The sequence below is a fragment of the Seriola aureovittata genome, chromosome 4 (assembly GCF_021018895.1).
Source record: "Seriola aureovittata isolate HTS-2021-v1 ecotype China chromosome 4, ASM2101889v1, whole genome shotgun sequence".
In the NCBI taxonomy this organism is placed as follows: Eukaryota; Metazoa; Chordata; class Actinopteri; order Carangiformes; family Carangidae; genus Seriola; species Seriola aureovittata.
The window spans coordinates 8,118,447-8,141,438 of record NC_079367.1 but is presented as its reverse complement, the minus strand read 5'-3'; the positions used below and the strand labels follow the sequence as shown (position 1 = coordinate 8,141,438).

Here is a 22,992-nt window from a genome sequence, read left to right as displayed (position 1 = left end):
ACAGGTAGAAAGCTGCCGTCCCTCGGTGAGTTGCAGGCAATGCGGAGAACAGATTTAGTAAATATTCCGATATGAGGGTTCATACAAACAGTCACATTAACTATGTTCACAGAACTTGCCACTAGACTTGGAGTTCAGTAGTGAACGTGGGCGAAGAGACCGCAGGAACAAACGGGAAATTCAACTGTCAGCTGGCCGGGAAAGCCGATCACACCACCCGGCTTCCGGGGATTCAGGGGCCGCATCGGTTGACGGCAGACGTCGGTCGGTAGCTCGGGGGAAAAGGGCGAGCAACCACATCATCGCCGACATCAACCTCTCGATTTCAGCCACTTTTCGAGATGTCAAGAAAGCTACAAAGGACAGAAGTCTGCGCCGACTGCAGTGCGCCAGGTAGGGAGGAGGGAAATAGATCAAAATAGACAACTGTACTGGAACAATACGTCGAAAGGGCGATATGGTGGGACAACAGGGCCGAGGCTGCTGTCACTGTCAGCGGGTCCGCAGAGCAGGAAAACGGCCAGGGCTTCCAAGCGTCGCTTAGGCCCAAAATAAACAGTGAAAATAGGCGTTATCACAACGGGAAATATCCTTAGCTAATAGCTGCTAAACGTTAATGTACCAAATATAGCTAATGGGTATGTATATTTATTTGACCAAGGCCATATGTGAGGGCGAACAGTATGTTTGCTGCAGTGAAAGATGTGAGTGTCAGATTTATGTCGCCTCACCACTTGGAGAGACGTTTGTTTTGATTTTCGTGACCGGGACAGACTTCTTAACACGTTAGCTTAGCCTGGCTAACGAGCTGGGGATTTTGACTCACTTCATGGCTGGCTATTATTAAACATTCAGCGTTCACTTAATGAACTAACATACAGTATCATTGTGATATTTCAATTTTTGTGTCATTGTTAGCACACGACTGCGGCGTTTTTAGTTTGTGTAGCTGGCTAGCGTTGCTAGCTTAGCTACAACGTTAGCTAGCATAGCTAACTTTTGCTAAACGACAAGTTGTTGCTAAGCTGATTCAGCTAACGCGTCAGCTACCAGCCAGTCGTTTTGACGGTACCTGCTATTAGTTTTAAAAATACACGTAGATTTATGAATCAAAAACTTGAAAAAATAAGTTACTGGATGAATGTTTATAGATAATTACCACGCTTTTATATTCGCACTTCTCCTCCACACTTGTCAAATGATATAGTCACTAACGCTAAGGGAATTTACATGAGCAAATTTATTTGAAAACCATCCTAAACTGGAATATTTAGCCCGATGCAACGTGAAGTTGTAAAGAAGAAACATTGAAAGTTCACTTGTCATGCAAGCATAGCATGTTACCCACACTGTTGTGTATGACATATCTATGACCGCTATAATCAACACTCATTTTTGTAGGTTAGATTTACCTCGTTGCTCAAACAACCTTGGTATCCCCCGCCCTTGTCTCTGCCTTGCATTTGTAGCCTCACATGCCCTCATATTTAGTTTGAAGCACTTGTTTATTGGTGTGTGTGTGTGTGTGTGTGTGTGTGTGTGTGTGTGTGTGTGTGTGTGTGTGTGGTCTTTGCATTCATTCATGTGAACATGCATTACAACAGCTGCTCTCTTCACAGCTGCCCCCCCTGATAGCAGTGTATGTGTGTGTGTGTGAGTGTGAGAGAGAGAGAGAGTTGTGCAAAACTGCCTATAAGCTTTAGGGCCCTAATGTTCAAAAATAGTGTTCAAGAGCTTCCTGGCTACACCTTGCTACTGATTTTACAACCTGAACCTAATCCCTGCTGCTACCTTCCTTTCAGCATCTGTTTGTCTGTCTTCCTGCCTTCTCAGTTGCTTTTAATCTGACCATCACTAACCAACCCCAGTTGAACCACTTTCCTTGATTGCCAAAGCAACTTAAACTATGGTTAATGTGTTATGTCACTGACAAATTAATTCTGTTTAGAAAAGGAAAAGATACATGTTTGTTATCAGGAAATATTTACTTGGGTTTCTTAAAGACGGAATGACTTAATTTTTCATAAGGGTGGTCATCTTTTTTGTGTTAATGAACCTGTTAATTGGTTGTATATTTCTTCTACCGTGAGCTCTCTGCATGTAGCCCCTCCTTACGACAACATGCACACACACGCAGTGTGTTCTGCAAAATGCTGACCTAGCCACTGGTGACAGGCCACCTCCCTACTACCCAGCTTTGTGTCATACTAGGGGATAACTTGATGGCATAGCTACAAAGGACAACTGATACTCCCAGTCCTAGCCAAGCCTCAGAAGGGTTTAATGTCATGCCATGGCAATCTGCAGGATTTATTGCAACAATGAATCATGTTGTCATGATGGTAAACTCTTTATTGAACACAGATGTAATTGTATTGGAAAATGAGGCTCTTGTGCAAGCATTTAGAGCAGTTTGACAGTGGTGTCAAATCTGTATATTGTGTCATGTTGATGTCAATGCTGTTGATGTTGTGACCAGTGTTTGGTTTAGTTTATAAAGCAGACCTTAGAGGGAATAATGTGTGAATTGAAATCAACCTTGTGGTGACGTGGACCTACAATTAGACCTACATGTTGCTCATGGATATTATAATGGTTATTCATGAATCGACCCGTTAAAAATTTACCAGTTAACAGTCAAATTATGTAAATACATGCAGCATTTACAGTGTTAATTTCAGCAAGAGTTTTCCAGACTTTAAATGTCAATCATTCACCATTAATAGTGATTATAATACATGTTTTGATGTAGGCTTAAGTGACAGTTATAAAAACAAATGTCAATGCTGTATTTACGAATTAGACCAACTTTAGGCTAAATTATGTCATGCTGCAGATTTGGCCAATACACTGCTGCCAATAGTCTATCCAGGTCTAATAGCTTAATGGTGTAGCCTCATATTGATCCAGTGAGCCAAGCAGATAGCATAGCCTGTGGGAGTTTTTATATTTATTACACAGATTAAGGAATTAAATTGCTGCAGTCCGGCCTTTAAAGCCTACGGGCTACTGTTCTAAACTAGGCTATAGCTCTAATCAAAACCATTTTGGATCTGCTGCTACTTTTTTCTGCAGGCAGAATAACTTACAGCATGTCAGTTCATCTGATGATGGACAATTTTAGCTCCATTAATACCCTAAGCCCAGACAGTTTTATCCCGGCCTGAGAGTGACTAATGCAGATAGTAGATGTGTGTGTATTCGTGCATGCATCAAGTGCATGTAAGTGTATTTGTTTTGATATTGCAGACTGTGTTGGTTGTAAGCTGCTCATCACATCAGGGTCCTGAGGGCATAAACATGGCCCAGACTCTGTGACTAGACAGTGTTGGTAGACTGACATTGGCCTTAGTTGCTTCCCCTCCCATCCTCATCTCATTCACACACATCAATTCCTATCCTATTTTACAAAATGGGTAAGAGCATACAGTACACTTAGAAAGTATTCAGACCCCTTCACTTTTTTCACATTATGTTATGTTCCAGCCTTATGCTAAAAGTGTTTAAAATAATTTTGTTCACTCATCAAGTTACTCAATAGCCCGTGATGACAATGTAAAAACCGAATTATAGTAATTTCCGTTTGGTATTGTTAGTACCATTTGCTATGACATGAAATTTAATTCAGTTTGCAATTCCATTGATCATCTTTGAGATGTTTCTACAACTTGATTGGAGTCCACTTGTGGTAAATTGAGTCAGTTTACTGGACATGATTTGGAAAGGCACACACCTGTCTATATAAGTTCTCAGACTGTGCAAACAAAATTATCTGGTCTGAAGAAACCAAGATTGAACTCTTTGGCCTCACTTCTAAGCATCAAGTCTGGAGGAAACCAGGCCCTGCTCATCACCTGTCCAGTATCATCCCAACGGTGAAGCCTGGTGGTGGCAGTTTTTCAGCAGCAGGGACAGGGAGTCTTGTCAAGCTTGCAGGAAAGCTGAATGGAGACCTGATCCAGAGCACTCAGGACTGAAAGCTCACCTTCCAACTGGACAATGACCTTAAGCACACAGCCAAGACAATGTAGAGGTGGCTTAGGAAAAACTCTGTGAATATCCTTTAGTGCCATAGCCAGAGGCCTGAGTTGAACCCAATTGAACATCTTTGGAGAGACCAAAAAATGGCTGTCCACCAACGGTCCTCATCCAGCCTGACAGAGCCTTAGAGGATCTGCAGAGAAGAACGGCAGCAAATCCCCAAATCCCCAAATCCAGATGTGCAAAGCTTGTCGTGTCATTCCTGAGAAGGCTCAAGGCTGTTATCGATGCCAAAGGTGCTTCAACTAAGTACTGAGGAAAGGGTCTGAATACTTTCTCCATTTGTAAACATTTATGAAATTCTGGTTTCTTTGTCATTATGAAGTATTGAGTGTAGATTCATGAGGGAAAAATTAATTTAAACAATTTTAACATAAAGCTGCAACATAACAAAATGTGAAAAAATTGTGTTGGCTCGACTCTGACCTTCAACCTTGCTTACTGTGTATCATTTCTGCATTTTTGTACAACACTGAGGTGACTAGGTTTGAATAAATCTTTATAGTATCAAGCGAGCCCACCATTGGTAGGCACTTTATCAAAGCTGGGCTCTATGCATGCATTAGTTCATTAGGGAGTAACAACTCACGGAGTGAGCTGAGCTATGGAGAATTAGAGAACAACTCAGCATATATGATATACAGTGTGTGTATGCTCCAGCTTCAGCCTGGTATTTGGTATATTGCATCTTCCAACTGTAGCTAAAACAATTCCCAAAGGCTGGCTGATTATTCATGAGTCTTTTTTTCGTATTTTTATAGTGAAAAATTACACATATTGAAAATATTACTTTCGAGAATTTTAATGTCTAAATACTGTCTATGGTTGTAAGAAAAAATCACTACTATTATTGCAAAATTCAATTTGTCCTGATTGTACAGTACAATACAGTAACTCTTTATTTTCTGAAATTCTATTCATTACAAAACTGTTGTGTTAACACAACCATTTGATTTGATTATAAAGATGCATATCCTGTAAAATCTAGCCCTACTTTGCTGTCAATATGCATTGTACTGTAAGATTCCACATCCCTTTGTGGTTTCTAAAATACTTATAAATCTGATTGGAGTCTTGGTGACAGAGGAACATTGTACTTTGCACATTATGCTGCTCCTCATCTTTATGCTCACTTTGTGTAGCTACCTAGATATCGACTTATTTCATCAAACATTTCTTACTGCAGGGATCATATATTTGACCTAACCCTGAATGAAATCCGGGCAGGATAGAAGTGTAGATAGAGCACATGTCTTTCTAGGAAAAATGGTACCATAGTCTTGTTTAGTAAACTGTAATTTCGACCCTGTGCTACTAGGATATTGTGGGATTTATTGTATGAGGGAGTTTTTCATTTTCATGCAGCCTGGACTAAACTGAATGTTGTGGTGAAGAACTTAAGATTCTTTGCAATGCTGAACATACTAACCATCGCAAACAGCCTGTTTACAAAGTATGTGAATTCATCCACTTGTTTGTCAGACCCAGGCTGGACCAGTATCAACCGAGGGGTCCTGATCTGTGATGAATGCTGTTCGGTCCACCGCAGTTTAGGGCGTCATATCTCCATAGTCAAGCACCTGAGGCACAGCGGATGGCCTCCCGCATTACTGCAGGTAAGGCTGAAGAGAAATGAAGAGTGAGGAAAAAGGAAACAGTAGCAGGGAATGGCTGGATGCTAATCCATTTCAATCCATTAGTTTTTCTATCTGTGTTTATTTTTTCTACAAAAGTTTGTCTATTTCTCCATCAATGTTAAATTCAGAGCCGAACCTTTCTTGTATATATTTCTTTTAAGCTTTTTGATCATCTTAATAGCAATAAGTTCAGACCCTACCGCTCAACAAGATTCTTGTGATGGTGGTAATTTTCTTGTACCTGGTTAACCATCACTGAGTCACGACTGTGTGTGTGTGTGTCTGTGTGTGTCTGTGTGTGTGTGTGTGTGTGTGTGTGTGTGTGTGTGTGTGTGTGTGTGTGTGTGTGTGTGTGTGTGTGTGTGTGTGTGTGTGTGTGTGTGTGTGTGTGTGTGTGTGTGTGTTTCAGATGGTTCAGACCTTGGCCAGTAACGGGGCCAACTCCATATGGGAACACAGTCTCCTGGACCCTGCTCAGGTGCAGAGCGGTCGTAGGAAACCCAACCCCCAGGACAAAGTCCAGTAAGTATACTCCCTGCAGGCTCAAGATTCACAGAACAACACTATCACAATATATATATTTTCCCCAGCAAAGGTGACAGGGGAGGGGGGGGGCCCTGTCAAAATTATCATCTCAGAGGAATATTACATAACCTTTCTGAATATAGTTGGTGTTTTCACTAGCAAGGATCAATTGCACCCAGTTTTTCCTTAATGACCTCCAAACAGTTTCCTCTTGGATAACCTTCCTAATTGATCTTGATCTTCTCTCAGAGGGTGTCTTATTTAACTAAACACCGTATAGGTTTTGCTAATGTAGTGTTGTAGTACTTCCTTGGTTGAAATATGGCTATGGGAGGGTCAAGATATCAAGAATTGGACTTGTAGGAAATAATCCGCTCATTTCGCTGAAGCTACAAAACCTCTTCATATGTACTGTATTATATACTGTGTTTATGTCTGTAAAACCAGAAGGAATCCAGCAGTAACCTGTCAATTCTGGCTCATTCTGGAGATCAATTATCTCCACCATCAGGAGGGAGTTCCTGTATTTTTCAGCAATGTCTGTACTTATCAAGTAAAATTAGAAGAAACCACGCTCATGACTTACTGAGAAAGAGCAGTCTTGCTGGCATCTAGTCCTTTACTTAAGACATTTATTTGTAAAGAGAGTGGATGGTCTTTTTTTGTTTTTCACCTTGAATCAAAAGGAGAAAAAAATAGAAATCAAAGAATGAATAACTTTTCAGTCAAAATACAAATCAATTGATTGAAAATTGTTTGCAATTTATGCACAATTCATTCTGTCCTTTTTTCCATGATGTTTTACTTGAAGATGGAAGATGGTCTTCATGCATGTGTAATCGAATGAAAAATGGAATGGCATTGTCTTTAGTTTCTGAAAAGATGAACACAAGCGCAAACCTTAGCTTGTGACAGGTTTCAAATCCCACAGGGAACTGTGCAAACAAAAATTTAGAGTACATGTCTATACACATGATGTTGAGAGTGATTTGCAAAAAGAAGAATCCAGGGCGGCTATCAGAAGAAACGTTCTTATGCATAGCATAACTAAATTGTTACTTTGACAGGAATTGTAGTAGAAGTAATATATTTTATCCTTAGATTAACCTGTTTTCCTTTGAGCTCTGGGTTTGTGCTAACCACCTTAACTTCTCCTCCTGTGCAGTCCCACTAAGTCAGAGTTCATTAGAGCCAAATACCAGATGCTGGCCTTTGTGCACAAGCTGCCCTGCCGTGATGATGATGGCGTCACTACCAAGGACCTCAGTAAGGTGAGGGCTCAGTATTTCACAGCTGAAGGCCAAGACTTAATGAGTTCAGGTTAATTAGCTTATGCAGTCATCACCATACAGTACAACAGCATGTGTAAGCACAAAGGATGTTTCTTTTATAGATGTCAGTGGGATACCTTATACATAAACAAGCTTGTGTATGTGTGTGTACTCACGCACTTACTCACACACACATGCACACTCACTGATAACACCCCCTGGCAGGAAGTGATCTGAATGACACAGCAGGATGTAATAATGATCTCTAATGCTTTGGAGCTCCACTGGGCTAATAAGGGGATTCTGCCTGTTTCTGTCTCTCCATGATGTTTAATCTTTCCACCCCCATCTCTCTATTTCTCTCTCTCCTCTATCCCTCTCCTTTCTTTTTCTATTAGCAACTTCACTCCAGTGTGCGGACGGGGAGTTTAGAGACGTGTCTTCGGCTCTTGTCCCTGGGCGCTCAGGCCAACTTCTTCCACCCGGTCAGGAAAAAATCTACTTGCTGACTCACTCCATCTTGCAATTAGCCTTGCTGTACAGTTACTCTCTTTATGCCAGGCCTCTTGTCCTGACTGTGTGTATACGTGACCCTCCAGGAAAAAGGCACTACCCCGCTCCATGTGGCAGCCAAGGCAGGTCAGATCTTGCAAGCTGAGCTGTTAGTGGTGTACGGTGCAGACCCTGGAGCACCTGACATTAATGGACGTACGCCTATGGACTACGCAAGGTACAAGACAGTGGAAACGCACTTTATTGATAACACAATTAGCATTTAATTGGAATCTCACATCACATCTACGTTGTGAGAATGATGTGGGATCAAGCGAGTTCAATTAGGTAAAAACAGTAAGAAAATAGAACAATCTGTGTTTGTGTGCTCCAGGCAGGCGGGCCATATAGAGTTAGCAGAGCGGCTTGTGGAGTGTCAGTATGAGCTGACGGACAGGCTAGCCTTCTACCTCTGTGGACGGCGTCCAGGTAACTCACTCTACCAGTTCATATGCAGCTTACATGTCCCTAAGCATAACAATGAATATCTCCTCTCCTCTCCTCTCCATAGATCACAAGAATGGCCATTATATCATTCCTCAAATGGCAGACAGGTATGGACCATGACATTATTGTTTTGTGTCAAAATGATTATGAACACCCTGTTGCATGGTGTGGTTTGATTGCATGAAGCCTCTTTGTTATCCTTGAATTTTACGGTTACCTGACTTGTTTTACTTCTATGACTGCTTCTTTTCACTGCATCTCCCTCACATTGATTAATTGATACTGATGCAGTTCAGTGTTCTGACCAGAGGGTGGCACAATAGTATGTATTACTCCACCCAAAAAAAAGAGTTGGATAAAGGAGGACTTTGGCATCTCCATCAACACTGGCCATTTATTGTAAATGCCGATCTAAGCTATTCCAGGTAAATCTGATGATTTAGATACTTGAGGTGTGCTTGGTTTATGAATCCTAAACTGCAGGTTTGATTTGGGAGCTGCAGAAGTGCCCAGTCAGGCCATCATAAATCAAGTTTAGTATTACTTGGCTCAGCTTCTTTCAAATATTTGATTGGTGCTGTGTTTTCTCAGCTGGGGCAAAGAAGAACTTTGAAAAATATGTACTACTAAATAAATGTACATGTAAGGCAGCTAAACCGGACACACCTCATCATGTATTTGTTACTTAAGTGGGTCTTGCTCCTGAGCTGCCGTCTAACTCCACTTGCATCTGTTCTGGTGAATGGTTCCTTTTGATAACAACAACTAAAGCTGTTTTGATGTGGCTTCTCTACCCCTCTTTCTGTCTGTTTCTTCCTTTTTCTCACTCGTTTTCTGTTCTCTCCATTTCGCTGCGCTTGGTGGAGCCAGAGCTCGTCCTAAGTGCCCGACACAGAGGTATCTTTACTTTCCTTGTTCCTTTTGTTTCCCAGAATTTCTACCTTCATTTCAATCCCCTCTGTCTCTGCCACCCCATCTTAAATTTCCCTGTTGTTTACTAGAGCAAGCCAACTTCTTGTTCTGCGTTTTCTTGAAGTGTTATCACAAGAAAACAGTTAGTGTACAGTTAGTTCTGAGAGAAGAAGTCTAGATGACTAGAGGCTTTTAGGGAATAGAGGTTCAGAGGGCCTCAGTATGAAGCAAAGTCTTGCTGTGCTCAGGAGAATCACACCAGACATTTCCATATATTTAAATTGTACATTAGCATATATCCTTAGTGAACATTTCTGGCCACAAAAACAAGGGTTTGTCCTGAAATAAGTTCAGTCTACCTAAAATAAAATTTCAGATAATACAGTAAAACTTTTGACGTGTAACTCCTTTTATTATCTGTGTAATAAAACTTCATTAACTCACATAGTCTATAGCAGCGTTTAGTAAGTTTTTAGTTGTCTGATACCCAACACATCCCACCCCAAATGCCCCCCCCCCTCTATCTAGTGAAACACCCTTTCCAGTCCTCACCTCTCACTCCTCTTTCCATCTTTCCATCTTCCTTTCTGCCTCCTCCTCCGTCTCTTTATTCCCCTGTATCTCTCTGATGCCTGTCTGACTGTCATCATCTGTGTTTTTTAGCCTGGACCTCTCAGAATTGGCCAAGGCCGCCAAGAAGAAGCTCCAAGCGGTGAGTTGGGTTGAAGTGTGAGATTAAAATCATGGCTTACATTACAATTTTACTGACAGTTTTTAGACAAAAATTGAGCTAGTTTTCTTGTGTACTTGAATGTTATGTGCAAAGTGCAAAACAGTTGGTGTAACGGCCCGATTTTTTTGTTCCATGCCAATATATGTTTGTCTGCTCCAGAGCCATCTGTTTAGGCCCACAGAATGCTATTAATCCAGAAACTGAGACCTTATGGTCAGTTATCAACATATGAAGGACTTGAGTCACAAACCATGACACAAAAGTTATTGGAAAAATTGGAAAAAGATGGTTTACTGAAAATGAGACATGCCAAGTAAAATCTTAAAAATTGTAGGCCAGATGTCTGTCATCATGCCTGTTTCCTTCTGCTCTCTCTTGTTTTTCACACTGCTGCTTTTTGTACTTGGTATGCACAAATACACATTGATATATCTAGGGTCAATTGCTTGTGTGTGTGTGTGACAGCTCAATAATCGGTTGTTTGAGGAGCTAGCGATGGATGTCTATGACGAGGTGGATCGTAGAGAAAATGATGCAGGTAAGCCTCATCTCCTCCCTGCTCACTCTCCTGTTTTGAACTCTATAAGGTAGAAAAATCTGTTGGAAAAAATATAAAACACCTTCACATGACATTGTTGACATGAACTTTGAGAGGAAAAGGGGCAAGAGAAAAAAATTCACAGAGAAAATAGTTATTGAGAGGATAGTGAATTTGAAGGAGACATTGAGGAGAAAAGGAAAGTGACTATTGAAGAGGAAGGCCAAATGGAGAGAGTAAGTGAGTAAGGGAGGGAGGAGGAAAGTCGGAGTGAGGAAGTGCCTCAGAAATTCTTGAGTCTCTCTCCTGCTCCTCCTCCTCCTCCTCTGCTCGTTCTTGCTCTCTTTTTCTCTTTTTTCCTTTTCATCTTTCCTGTTTCTTCAGTAGCAGTAGCAGTCAAATTGTGCTTTCTAACAGAAGCACCGCAGGTAAGTGGCAAGGATACACACATTCAGCTGCACACAGTGGGAGGGCTCAGAGCACAACGCGTTATACAGGCTGGAGTCCAGTTTTAAGACTCCTTTTTTTTTTTTTTATACTGTACTTTGTTTATGTCTCAATGCATGTGGGGGCGGATGGACTGTTTGGGTGCACATGTTCCAGCCAATATGGCCTTGTGGCATAAAGACACTTACACACACTCACAGGCTTATTTTTTGCTTCATGTTTTTGTCTCCAGTATGGCTTACGACCCAGAACCACAGCACTCTGGTAACAGAACGCAGTGCAGTGCCCTTCCTACCAGTCAATCCTGAATACTCTGCCACACGCAACCAGGTAAACATACACACACATGCATACAATGCAAATAATGACAGGTGGCATACACATACACATTTGCATTTGGCTGATGCAAATAAACACACGCATGCTTAGGAAATTAAAAACATTGGTAACCTGAAGATGATAACAAAACTAAAAGAAGAGACAAAGGTGAAAGAACTTGCAAACACAAAGTAAAAAAACAAATAGAGCCTTGTGATCTGAGACAGTGTGTTTGTTTTTGGGGGAAAGTTGAGAATGAGTGTGAAATTGACAAGGGATGTACTTCAGCTGTGAGAAAGGAGGAGAGATGTAATCCATCTGTGTTTCACCCTCTCTCCTCTCCTCCCTCTTTCCCTCACTGTCCGTGTGAGAGAGAGAATTCCCATATGTCCTCTCACATAGTTTCTCCTCATGGCTCATTAGTGTAAACATTGACTTTTAACACAAGCATACACACACATAAAAAACACCCACATTGCCACGTTTGCTCTGCTCTGATTGGGCAGTTCACTGTGGTTAGGAACTACTGTCTATTTATGGTGGCAAAACACATTTGGAGTTGAACCTTTTACCTTCTTTTGTCTTCTAAAGTGGTGTGTTATGAATAGCACATCACTGTGTGTAATAATTCCAGTCTAGCACTTCAGTGGAAACTGACCTTTTTATTCTCATACATGGATGCCAGCATGCTTGTGTAATTGCACGGTTTATGTTTCATTGCTAATGTTTGTGAATGTATGAGCACAGTTGTGATGGTGTGTATTTGTGTGTGTTGTGAGTGCTCAGTATGACTGTGTTTTTCCACAGCACATGGTAGTTGACCACAGTCGTCACAGAGGCATTGAAGCACTGACTGTGGGCTGGATTTTTTTTTTTTGCATACTGCGCAACTCTAGATAGAATTTTTCAGACGGTCATGTCAGTGTGTGCATGTGTTTAGATAATAATCCAAGTCCTGTGTTTTGACTCATTCTTCTCTCAGGGCCGTCAGAAGCTGGCCCGTTTCAACGCTCGAGAGTTTGCTACGCTCATCATCGACATCCTGAGTGACGCCAAAAGGAGACAGCAGGGAAAAGGTCTCAGCAGCCCTACTGGTGAGACACCGGGATGAAAGGACAGAGAGATTAGGACTGAAGGCTGAAGGGGATTATACAGCCTTTTCAAGAATATCTAAAAAAAAAAAAACAAGGACACTTATTCTAGTCACTTATATGGGTAGATACAGGTCAGTTTGACTTTTTCTGGTACCTTTCAGTACAACAGTGTAGTTAAAAACATTTTAGAACAGCAACACGATGAACAGGCCAGGTCCAGCAATTTAGTGAAAAAAAGTGAAAAAGACAAAGAGATTTTTAGGATTTATTGTTAGAGACTTACATTTGTGCCAGACAAGGTGGCACATTTTTATCTGTACAGCCATTTGACTTACATCCTCTGCATCAACAACTAGTTCTTATTTGAAACCAACATAGAGACCCCCACTGAAATAAGAAGGGGTGAAAGCTGTCCAAAATCAGTCAGCAGTCTTATCAGTTTGAGCAGTCCACAGAGGGAGATGAAAGGAAAGAGAAGGGCTGATATACTCTGCACTGAGAGAACTATAATAAAGGAGCATATTCTTCCTTTTGCCAGACCCACTGGACCTGGGCATCGACGATGACCAGCATGACTACGACAGTGTAGCATCTGATGAAGACACCGACAGCGAGCTCACCACCCAGAACAACAACAACACACAACGTAGCAACCGTGCAAAGGTATAGTACTTGACTACTACTATTACTTCTGTAGCTTTGATAATATGCGACAGCCTTTTCAGGGTAAAACCTACTAATACACAAATCTGCACATGCTGTCTCACTAGCAGTTTTAATCAACAAGTCAGTCCTATTCCTCTCACTTAGTGTCTGTAAATATTAGCTATTAGCTTTCCTCTTTAAGACTGCTTGTCCCAGCATGCTTTGCGGGGAGTGGCCACAGTCAGAGCTGCCACATAGCTCTTGAGTGACATCATCAGCTATTCTGGGTCCCTGTCAGAGGGGCATTGTTCATAGAGAGAGACTGTGTGTAGAGGGAGGGAAGAAGAGACAGAGGAGAAATGGTGCAGCAGTGGGAGTGGTAGAAAAGACAAAGTAAACAACAGCTAAACCAGTAACTCTCCTTTTCCTGTGCACTTATTTTGCTCAGTGGACAAAATACTGACAAACTACAAGCCCAAGGCTCCCATCTCTATACTTGAAATATGTGCATTCATTATTTTGTTGTGTTTGTTAAGATTGAAGAATAGCATAGTATCAAATGTCAGCGCATATATGCATTAAGTGGTGACATATAAGTTAAATAGACATGGTTTGGGTAGGAGATGGATAAACTAAAAACAAAGAGCTTTGAAGAATAGTGTATGAAAGATGTTTATAATGGTTGAGTTATAGGGAGTGGTATAGGACTGAGTTTGAACACGCTCCACGGTCACAGGAAGTGGGGGCGGTTAGTGTATTGAGAGTAGAACTAAGACTCTACTGTCTTTATATGCGTGATCAGCTGTAGCACTGCAGGCCAGCCCTCTTCCTCTCAGACAGTAAGCTCTGTTTTTACCCAGCTAAAAGGGCACCGATTCATACTGTATATCCCCATTTTACCTCGGTATAAAAACTGCAGTCTTAGATACAGTATGAGTGAAATTAATGTGGAAGAAATTGGATTTTGACCCTACAATAGCTTCATGAATCTCATGATGTCAGTTTCCTCACTTCTGTATCTCACTTTCCACCCGTCTATGTTTCCGTCTGTCTTTTTTTGCCCCTCTGTCTGTGTGTCCCATCAATCAAGAGTATGGACTCATCAGACTTGTCAGATGGTCCCATCACCCTGCAGGAGTATCTGGAGGTGAAGAAGGCCCTGGCCTCATCAGAAGCCAAGGTGCAGCAACTCATGAAGGTTAACAACAACCTCAGCGAGGAACTCCGGCGGCTTCAGAAGGAGGTAGGGGTTAAGAGGGGATGGGCAGGGATAAATCAGGCAAAAAAGGTCATGGGGTTAAAATATGCAGAATTTTAAATCTTATTTAAAAATTGTTGAGAGCAACAGGGAACTAGGAAGAGAGATGGGATGATGCAAAAAAGGTTGCCATAAAGTCTTTCTTTGAAAGATTGGAATATAAAATCAGATAAGAGATGATGGGGGTGTGCTGAAGACAAACAAGACAAAGTGACGAAGATAGGTTGGTGACGCGAGAACAAGTGATTCAGACAGAACGAGGGCAGGATGATGGAGAGACAAGTCAGTATTTTAATATCTTTGCAAGCTGATGTATTTTTCCTGACAGGGCATCAATTTACTACACTGTTGTCTCTGGAAGATGAATTTGGTGACAGCTTTTCGGTGTTATCTAAAAACTAAAGTAGCTGTCATCCTCATGTGGATCGAAGGTGCTACAAATACCCATTCTCATTTTAGCTGTCATTTTTAGTTTAGTTTTAATAATGCTCATCTATTGTTAATTGTTGCTTCATTTGGATTTTTGTGATTCATTATCATTAGCTTAATGTATTCATTAGTGTCTGCCAGTGTCAGCTTATGTGACCCATGATCCATGATTCATTCATGTCTTCTCGTAGTCCCTTTAGATTTAGTGAAGAGTTGAGGCAAACGTGCATGTGTACAAGCAAATACTTAAGCACACACTGCAAATAACAAACAATTGTGTCAAATTAGTTGGTAGTCAATGCTACACCAGTGCAGGTGAACCCACATTACCCCTCACTCACCCCACTAAACCAAACTGTGTATATCCAGGTGTTTAGCTTTCTCTCCACCCCTTCCCTAAGACCTAATCCCTTCTTTGACATCTACCTTACTGAAGTGTCTTTAACACACATTCCCTCCCTCCCCAGTACTGATGTCAATTAATACATGAAGCCCTGTCTGAGCCTTTTAATGTACATGCGATTGTGGATGCTTGTTTTTGACGATTCAGTTGACAACCCCCTCCCTTCCCTTCAACCTCCCCATGTCCCTCCCTTCATCCCTCCCTCCATCCTCTCATCCCTTCCTGCTCCCTTCCTCCTCTCCTGTAGATCACACGGATGCAGACAGAGAACAGTGCCCTGCGGGGGGGCCAGCAGGCTGGGGGGGCAGCCGGCCATGGGGTAGGGGGCCCTGGTGGAGGAGGAGGGGGAGGAGGCCACTGGCAAGGGGGTGTGATGCGAGGAGGAATAGGCGGAGGAGGTCTGGGTGGGTTTGGGCAAGGAGCGGACCCCCCGGGGCTCTCGGTGCCCTCCTCAGTCGCCCCCCACTCCCATCCCCACCGGAGAGACCGCCAGGCCTTCTCAATGTACGAGCCAGGGGCGGCCCCCGGCCCCACGGCCCATGGTCCCCCAGCCCTGGACTCCCTGGCAGCCCGCCTGCAGCCCCTCAACACACCCAGCGTAAGTTAGAACTCCCCCTGGCCCACTCTACCTACCACCCTCCTTTTGGTGGCCCTGATTGGCTCTCTTTGGCCTGACTGATGGGTGACAGTCCAATTCTGATCACTCTATTTTCCCTTCAACTTTGTCTCTCCCTGCATCTCAGTTCCCAGTCCTTCTCTTTGAAAGGTCCAGTTGTGCATAATCCCCATTTAAATGTCTAAGGACAATCAGACCTCAAAGTATGCTTTTCAGCACCATAAAAGGGGAAGTGCACAACTGTGACCTGAAGGAGAAAGATGGAAGAAAAAGGGATTGTCTTGTCTGTTTGGTTGCCTGGCAACGTCTCTGATGCTCTGCTCTCTAGCCTGCTCTGCACCCTTTGACCTTTACATTTTCAACCATTTTTGACCTCACAGTTAGCTCCTGCTGCTTAACCTGAAGCTGCAAGGGAGTGATACACACACACACACACACACACACACACACACACACAGACAGAGAGAGAAGAGGACATAAATGGAAAAGTATCTCCGAACAAAGGTTTATATCATAGTTAAAATGTTTAATGTGACAGACAGATTAAATGCATTTAGTAGCATTTAACCTACAGCAACATCTATGAAGCTACAGTATGCAAACACACAATCACTCATCACTACAGAAAACCTCCATGGATGATAAGTTAGTATCCAATTCATCATCTCGTTACACAAAGATTTACCAGTTTGTCTGTTTTCTTTCTGTCTGTCTCCTCACCTGTCTGTCTCTTGCTCACTGCAGTGCAGCCGTGCATCCTCTGGATGTAAGCATTCTGTCTGTCATTGCATTGTTTGTCATTTCGTCTTCAAATGTAGGATTCTCGCACTGTGCACCACTTCTGCTTATTATGCATCCTAGTACTGGAGATCAACATTAGTTTATAGTATGTGTAGTCAATCTTAGATGCGCTGTGTGATGTGTAGCTGTTCATCACTGGTTAGTTTAGCGTGCTTTTTGAACTTAGTCCTAGATAACTATAGAGGCTTTTAGTCTTGATAGGATGATGGGTGAGTTGCTGAGTTGATCTGGCACTGCTCTCACTGGCTCCTTCATTTTATGTTTCTACTGTTAATAAAAACATCTCTTCTCTCTGTCCCCACTCTCTTTTTTTCCCTCCCCATTTCATTGTTTATTTATTTCTGCAAATCGTTCCTGTTCTTTGCAATTTCTTTCTCATCTCATCTCTATCCCTCCATCTCTGCCTTCTTTGTCCAATCTTGTCTACCCGTCTCTTCACAGGTAAGGAAGGGTAGCACAGGGGGTCCAACACCGTATGGAGGCCAGCATCTGTCTGGATCTACAGAGATGGGCAGATACATGGTGAGTTCTTAAAGTTTACAGTTTCTTCGATGGATTTTCCTACTCTGATGATCCTGCACTCAGTCCATTCAGGAAGTTGAGAATATAGGCTTACATTGTTTTTCGGCAAATGCAAATACTGCAGGGCCTTGGACTATGGACTCTAACGTCTCTCATGTTCTCTGAGAAAAGTCCAGACTACAGATGTTCAACAACCAAAGATGGAAAGTGTTCCCTTTACTCAAATTTGACTGCAAATTTAAACACCTCCAGATAATTTATATTGTTTAGAAAAACAACCACAATAAATCAGATTTGTTGTTTTTAAAACGACTTTTTCAGAGAACAAATGCTTGAACTTGTAGCTCTGCAGGAGTGAACAGCAAAGGAGGTTTGGTGAAGTGTGTGATAACTGTAATGATCCAGCATGTTGCTGTGTTTCCCTCCCCAGGTCTCTAAACCAGAGAAACATGGCAGTGGCACAGACAGTGACTATGACAACACACAATCGTACGATCTCTCACTAAGGTCAGATTCGCAGCAAGTCACTGTACACACAAAGATGACAATTTTTTCACCGTCAGCTCTTTGCTTTGTCCAAGGTGGTAATTAGTAAAAGTGTATTTTGTTCTTTTCAGTATGGGCCGCAGCAGTGAGGAGGAAGGTCGCGGGGAGTCTGAGGAGGGAGGGGGCGGGGAGGCGGGGGAGCCGGACCCCACCTTGCCCTGCACAGAGGATGTCATACTGAAGACTGAGCAAGTGACCAAGAACATCCAGGAGCTGCTGAGGGCTGCTCAGGAGTTCAAACACGACAGGTGGGTGATACACACACAAGAGAGAGATTAAAAGAGAGACATGGAAAACATTTTGTCATCTGGGGAATAAATACTACTCATTATATCCTTGCTGGCAAGTGCAATCTGATCCTTCTTACTGAATAACACATCGAATTACAGTAACATCTAGCACCAGAACATCTTTTTTTTTTAATCAGAAATTCTATAGGAGAAATTATTAAATGTCTGATTGCTTAAGGAAAATGCCTGCATTGATCAAATCGATCAAGTTCAATCAACAGGTTAACCAGTTTGTTTTAACTAAACTAGACGTGTGTAGGTGTGAAAGCACCAAGAACAACCTTTTTGTCGCAATCTATGTGTTGGCTACCAAGTTAAATAATTCAGTTCCCTCTTCCATAGCTTTGTCCCTTGTTCTGAGAAGATCCACTCTGCGGTGACTGAGATGGCCTCACTCTTCCCTAAAGTAAGTTTCATTTCTCCCTTTTGTGTGTGTCTCTTTTCCGTGTTTGTCTGGGTGTTGCTCTCTTTATTTTCCTCCGTCTGTTTACTTTCTGCACATCCATGTGAGGTGGGTTTTAATTCCCCTCATTTCTCTGTAGCGCCCAGCATTAGATGCAGTCCACTGCTCCCTCCGCCTGTTGGCTTCCAGTGCCTCGAGGTTGCAGGTGGAGTGCCGTAAGGCCGCGCCCTCGGAGCCTGGGGCCCCTGCAGTGGACTACCAACTCCTCACTCAGCAGGTCATCCAGTGCGCCTACGACATCGCCAAGGCTGCCAAGCAACTGGTCACCATCACCACTCGTGAGAAGAAACAGTGACCCAACAAATGCATGGATGGATGGTTGGATGGAGAGGGAAGAGGGAGAGAGAACAGATCAATGCATGGGTGGGCTAAGAGGGATGTGAGGGGCTTCTAGGAGAGGAAGAAAGAAGGATAATATGATCAAACTAAAGATGGGAGGACTAGGGAGGGGGAGTGACCGAGAGAATGATGGGCACTATGAAGAAAAAAAAGTAGAGAGAAGTTTGGAACATGCATGGAAAGGAATCAGATGAAAGCACTGATTGTTGAATTAAAACACTACAGAGGACTGAAAAAGGAGGAATTCCACAAGTGTGGAAGTGAAAGTAGGGTAAGACGAGTGAGGATCCAACATGGGAACTACAGCCTGGAGCAACCGAAATAAACAGTTGGAATCAGATGTGTATAATAAACCGTCAAACTGTGATAAGCATATGTGAAATACAATGGTGGTGATGTACAGTGAACTGGAACCTGAGATGTTACCGCTTTATTTATTCTCACCTGTCACTCGTCATCCCTCCCTCTCCCTGTTTACTCTATTCGGGGAGGGAGGAAGTGTATTCTGCGAGAGAGGGAAGTAGGTAGACCAACTATGACATACTCCACACCATCTCCGTCCCTCCATCCTGTGAGGAGTAAGGACGTTCCTCCTCTTCTTTCCTCTTTGGTCTGCTCCTTTGCCCCTCTTTCTCTCCAACCAGACACAAGGCCCCTCTAGCTTCTATCGTCCCGTACAGGATGAGCTCCCGCTGCAGCGAAGGACCCCCTGGGATCCATCTAACGCCATCCCCTCTCCACACCCCACCCAGGATCTCAGATGCTTCCTCCTGGGTTAGCTTTTGCAGGGGGCTCCAGCTTTTCTCCGACCTGTCATCCCCCCTGTTGGTGGTACACAGCATGATCTGGCATGTTTTAATTTCTTTCCTCTCTCTTCTTTTTCTTTGTTTTTTTTCTTTTGAATATGCAGATTGGTTTGGTCTGCACCTCTGAGGACAAAAAATACTGACCTACAAAAACAAAACACTTACACTGGAATAATTGTGATTTATTGTTATTGTTTATCATGCCTATTGTTTTTTTGTATTGATATTTTTACTGACTGTCATCTTGATTTAACTGTTTATGTATGTTTATTTCATTGTCTCAAATATGATTCTCATTTAGTGGAATAGGGGGAAAGGTGGGAGTATGTGCTCAACCCCTTACTGAGGTAAACATGCACACACGCATACACATAAAAAAGAAAAAAACCTGTGAAATGGTCCTCAACATATCTCAAGTGCTCCGTTTCTAGGTGACAGTTGTTTCATGTTGTAAGATGTCCTGTGGCCAAGGGGTTGAACAGTTGCCAAAGGGGAGTGGGTGTTTGGGAAGATTTTCTGTCAGACCGAAAGCCCCTTGGTGCATTATGACAGGACCTGGATCAAAATGCTCTTTCCACGTATCCTCAGCTGTCTTTTTGCGCTTGATTTATCTTACAGTTTGCCTCATTTAATTGCACCAGTGGATTCATCTCATCGAATCAATCCCATATTCATTTTTGCTGTGCCAAGCAGGATAATAAAATCAAGCGCACCACTTGGTCCAGCTTGTGTATGAGGATTAACCCCCCACCCCCCGGTCTTGCTTTAAAACGGTATGTTATTGACATGGCTGGTGTGCTCCTGGGTGCTTGTATTACACAGCATCCATTATTTACATGCATGTTAAAAAAAACAAAAAAACTTTGAGTCAAATTAAGTTGACACGACATACTGGTATGTTGCATTTAAGCTTTAAGTAGACCTGTGGAAAGCACCAGATCTAGTAACCTGGAGCAGACATATGGTGAGAGATACTCATTGCATCATTCATTTGAAAATGAAAATTTGTTCATTTGAAATTGATTCATCCACCTCAAGTGTGCTTGATTTACTTTGCCATGTATTACTTTCACTTTTCAGACTGTGTGGCAAGCACAATCAAGCCCACATTCTGTTTTCCGATTGATTCTCTGTCACGGCCTGCTGATCCGGGCCACAGAAGTTGTCACTTCTAGCTCATTGTCTCTGAACTCTGCTAATAGGAGACAGCATTGGGAACAAAGATGTTTGTTTTGTTTTTTGTTTTGTTTGTTTTTTAAGATAGCGCACTTAGCCTACTGTAGGTTTAAATCTTGTCGTACTGTGCCGTACAAATATGGTCATATCTGTAACTAAAGATTCAGATGGGATCTAAAAAAGTCTTTGCTAGCTGCCAGGAGGACCGTCCTCTTCTAGTTTAGATTCACCTCTAACCTTTCTCTAATGATTCTGCAGCTCTTTTCTCAAAGTGTCTGTGGCTTTACTAGTTGGTTGTTCTTGCATTGGTCTATTCTATAATCCTGCTCATTGCTCAGAAGGCTTCTGCACATTCAATTTACTTGCCTGAAACAATGACCTCATCTTTCGAACAGCGGTTACAGTACATCTCAATTCTTTTATTGTATTGCTGCCTTTAAGCAAGAAGCAATTAGACCTTAATTAGCCCCAAACACTTTGAGAGATTGATGCTTTTCCTCAGCACTTCTCTGTCCACTTTATTCATGTTTTGTTTTTCACTTTTCCCCCCGATCATCACTTGGGGTGTCTGACTGTCAGTGTTCCTCAGTCTCTCATACAGTTGCACACATGTCTCTGTAGGACGAGGTTGGAGTGTTTTTCTCTGTTCCCTGTCAAAACAAATCATGTCCAAAAGACTCTTGAAATGTATCATTGTTTGATATTGAATGCCTTTGCACATCATCATCTCTCTGTTTGACTGGCTGAGTTACAGTGATGTTGTACAGACTGCTGAAACAACAGAAATACACACACACACACACACACACACACACACACACACACACACACACACACACACACACACACACACACACACACACACACACACACACACACACACACACACACACACACACACAGGGGCCAGTAGAAAAGCTTGTCCCTTCAATCATGATCGCCCAGGTTTTAGACTAGAGCCATATATATGAACATATATTTTCATGCTATATTTTATATTAAACTATATGTTAGGGTTATGTTTGCGAGATATTTATGTCTATTCGTTGGCCCAAGTGAGCTTCAGGCCAAATCTTCATTCACCTCTTAAGTCTTGACACCTGATGTACTTGTAGATGTTTTAAGTCTTGTGAGTATGGTTATGCTGTGGTATTACCCCTTATGTAGTCATATTGTACATATTAATGATCCTATTAGAATCCACAGGAAGTGAAGAGTGAGAACAACAGTTTGATCCAGGTGTGGTCTTAGTTGCACTATTTTCAAACACCAGCTGGATGAAGTAGGATCTAAATTATGTACTGCACTCTTCCAAAGGTCTTAGTTCAGGTACATAAGGTGCAGGATGCAGGGGTTCAATGTGGGATAGGGCAATTAGAAAGGTCTGAAGCGCACTTTGGCTTAGCACTACAGTCATCTCAACGGCGGGAGCAGGAGGGTCTAAAACGCACATGGACTAGTCCTTCCCTAAGTTTGTGGACACTACGTAGGGTGCCTCTAGAGTGAATGTTAAATGCTTCCGTCAGTTCATGTCCGACATACTTAATATACCCTCACCATGTCCAGAATTCAGCACATACTTTTCAACATCAAACACACACCCTCAACACTTATCAGCTGGACCAAGCCTTCCACGAGTACAAACATTAAATTTGCAGCCAGTGAATTATACACACACACTTCTGATACTCAGCCATCGGCAGTGCACCGTGGCCTGTACTGTTGCTGTCCCTGTGTTTCTTCACAGCTCTACACTTTGGGAGATGGGTGACGGGAGAGTTAGCTTTTAACAGAAGACGTTAAAAACTGTATAAAGTAGAGAAAACAATGACTTAAAAAGGTCAATCGTAATGGAAACTCATAAGCTGTACATTTGTAATAAAATAATAAAACAAGTTAATTGTCCTGGGTCTGTCTGCATCAGTTCCATCTGGATTAGGGACAAGTGTGTCTTTAACCTTCACCAGAAGAGTTTGACGCCATGAGACTTTTTTTTTTTTAGCAAAAAACAACTAATTAAATCCTTGATACATCTTGGTATAAGTGGCATAACGGCTTGAAGTATTTTTTTTCTGCATTCAGTTCAATCACATCTAAAAAATTCTCAATATAGGCAATTTAATCACTGAAAACTGATTGCATCATTCTTCCAAGTCCTGATACTGATACTGGGTTTAATTATT

General features: G+C 42.3%; 1 protein-coding gene across 4 annotated transcripts; it reads left to right on the top strand.

Moving 5' to 3' along the window:
- The first annotated feature begins 2 nt into the window (after positions 1–2).
- Positions 3–22,704, top strand: git1 (G protein-coupled receptor kinase interacting ArfGAP 1). Of its 4 annotated transcripts, XM_056374233.1 has the most exons (22): positions 3–25; positions 113–393; positions 5,524–5,657; positions 6,088–6,200; positions 7,369–7,474; positions 7,873–7,959; positions 8,074–8,204; positions 8,361–8,455; positions 8,538–8,580; positions 9,344–9,370; positions 10,049–10,097; positions 10,584–10,656; positions 11,336–11,433; positions 12,404–12,515; positions 13,054–13,178; positions 14,251–14,403; positions 15,498–15,848; positions 17,109–17,189; positions 17,620–17,696; positions 17,807–17,983; positions 18,368–18,431; positions 18,568–22,704. In XM_056374233.1, exons 2-22 carry the CDS (start codon positions 342–344, stop codon positions 18,781–18,783), a joined length of 2,364 nt encoding a protein of 787 aa, XP_056230208.1. In that variant the 5' UTR covers positions 3–25; positions 113–341; the 3' UTR covers positions 18,784–22,704. The 4 variants fall into 4 exon arrangements, with proteins under 4 accessions (XP_056230208.1, XP_056230207.1, XP_056230209.1 ...); XM_056374232.1 differs by lacking the exon at positions 3–25 and having other exon boundaries at positions 32–393; XM_056374234.1 differs by lacking the exons at positions 3–25; positions 9,344–9,370 and having other exon boundaries at positions 32–393.
- Positions 22,705–22,992: the final 288 nt, after the last annotated feature.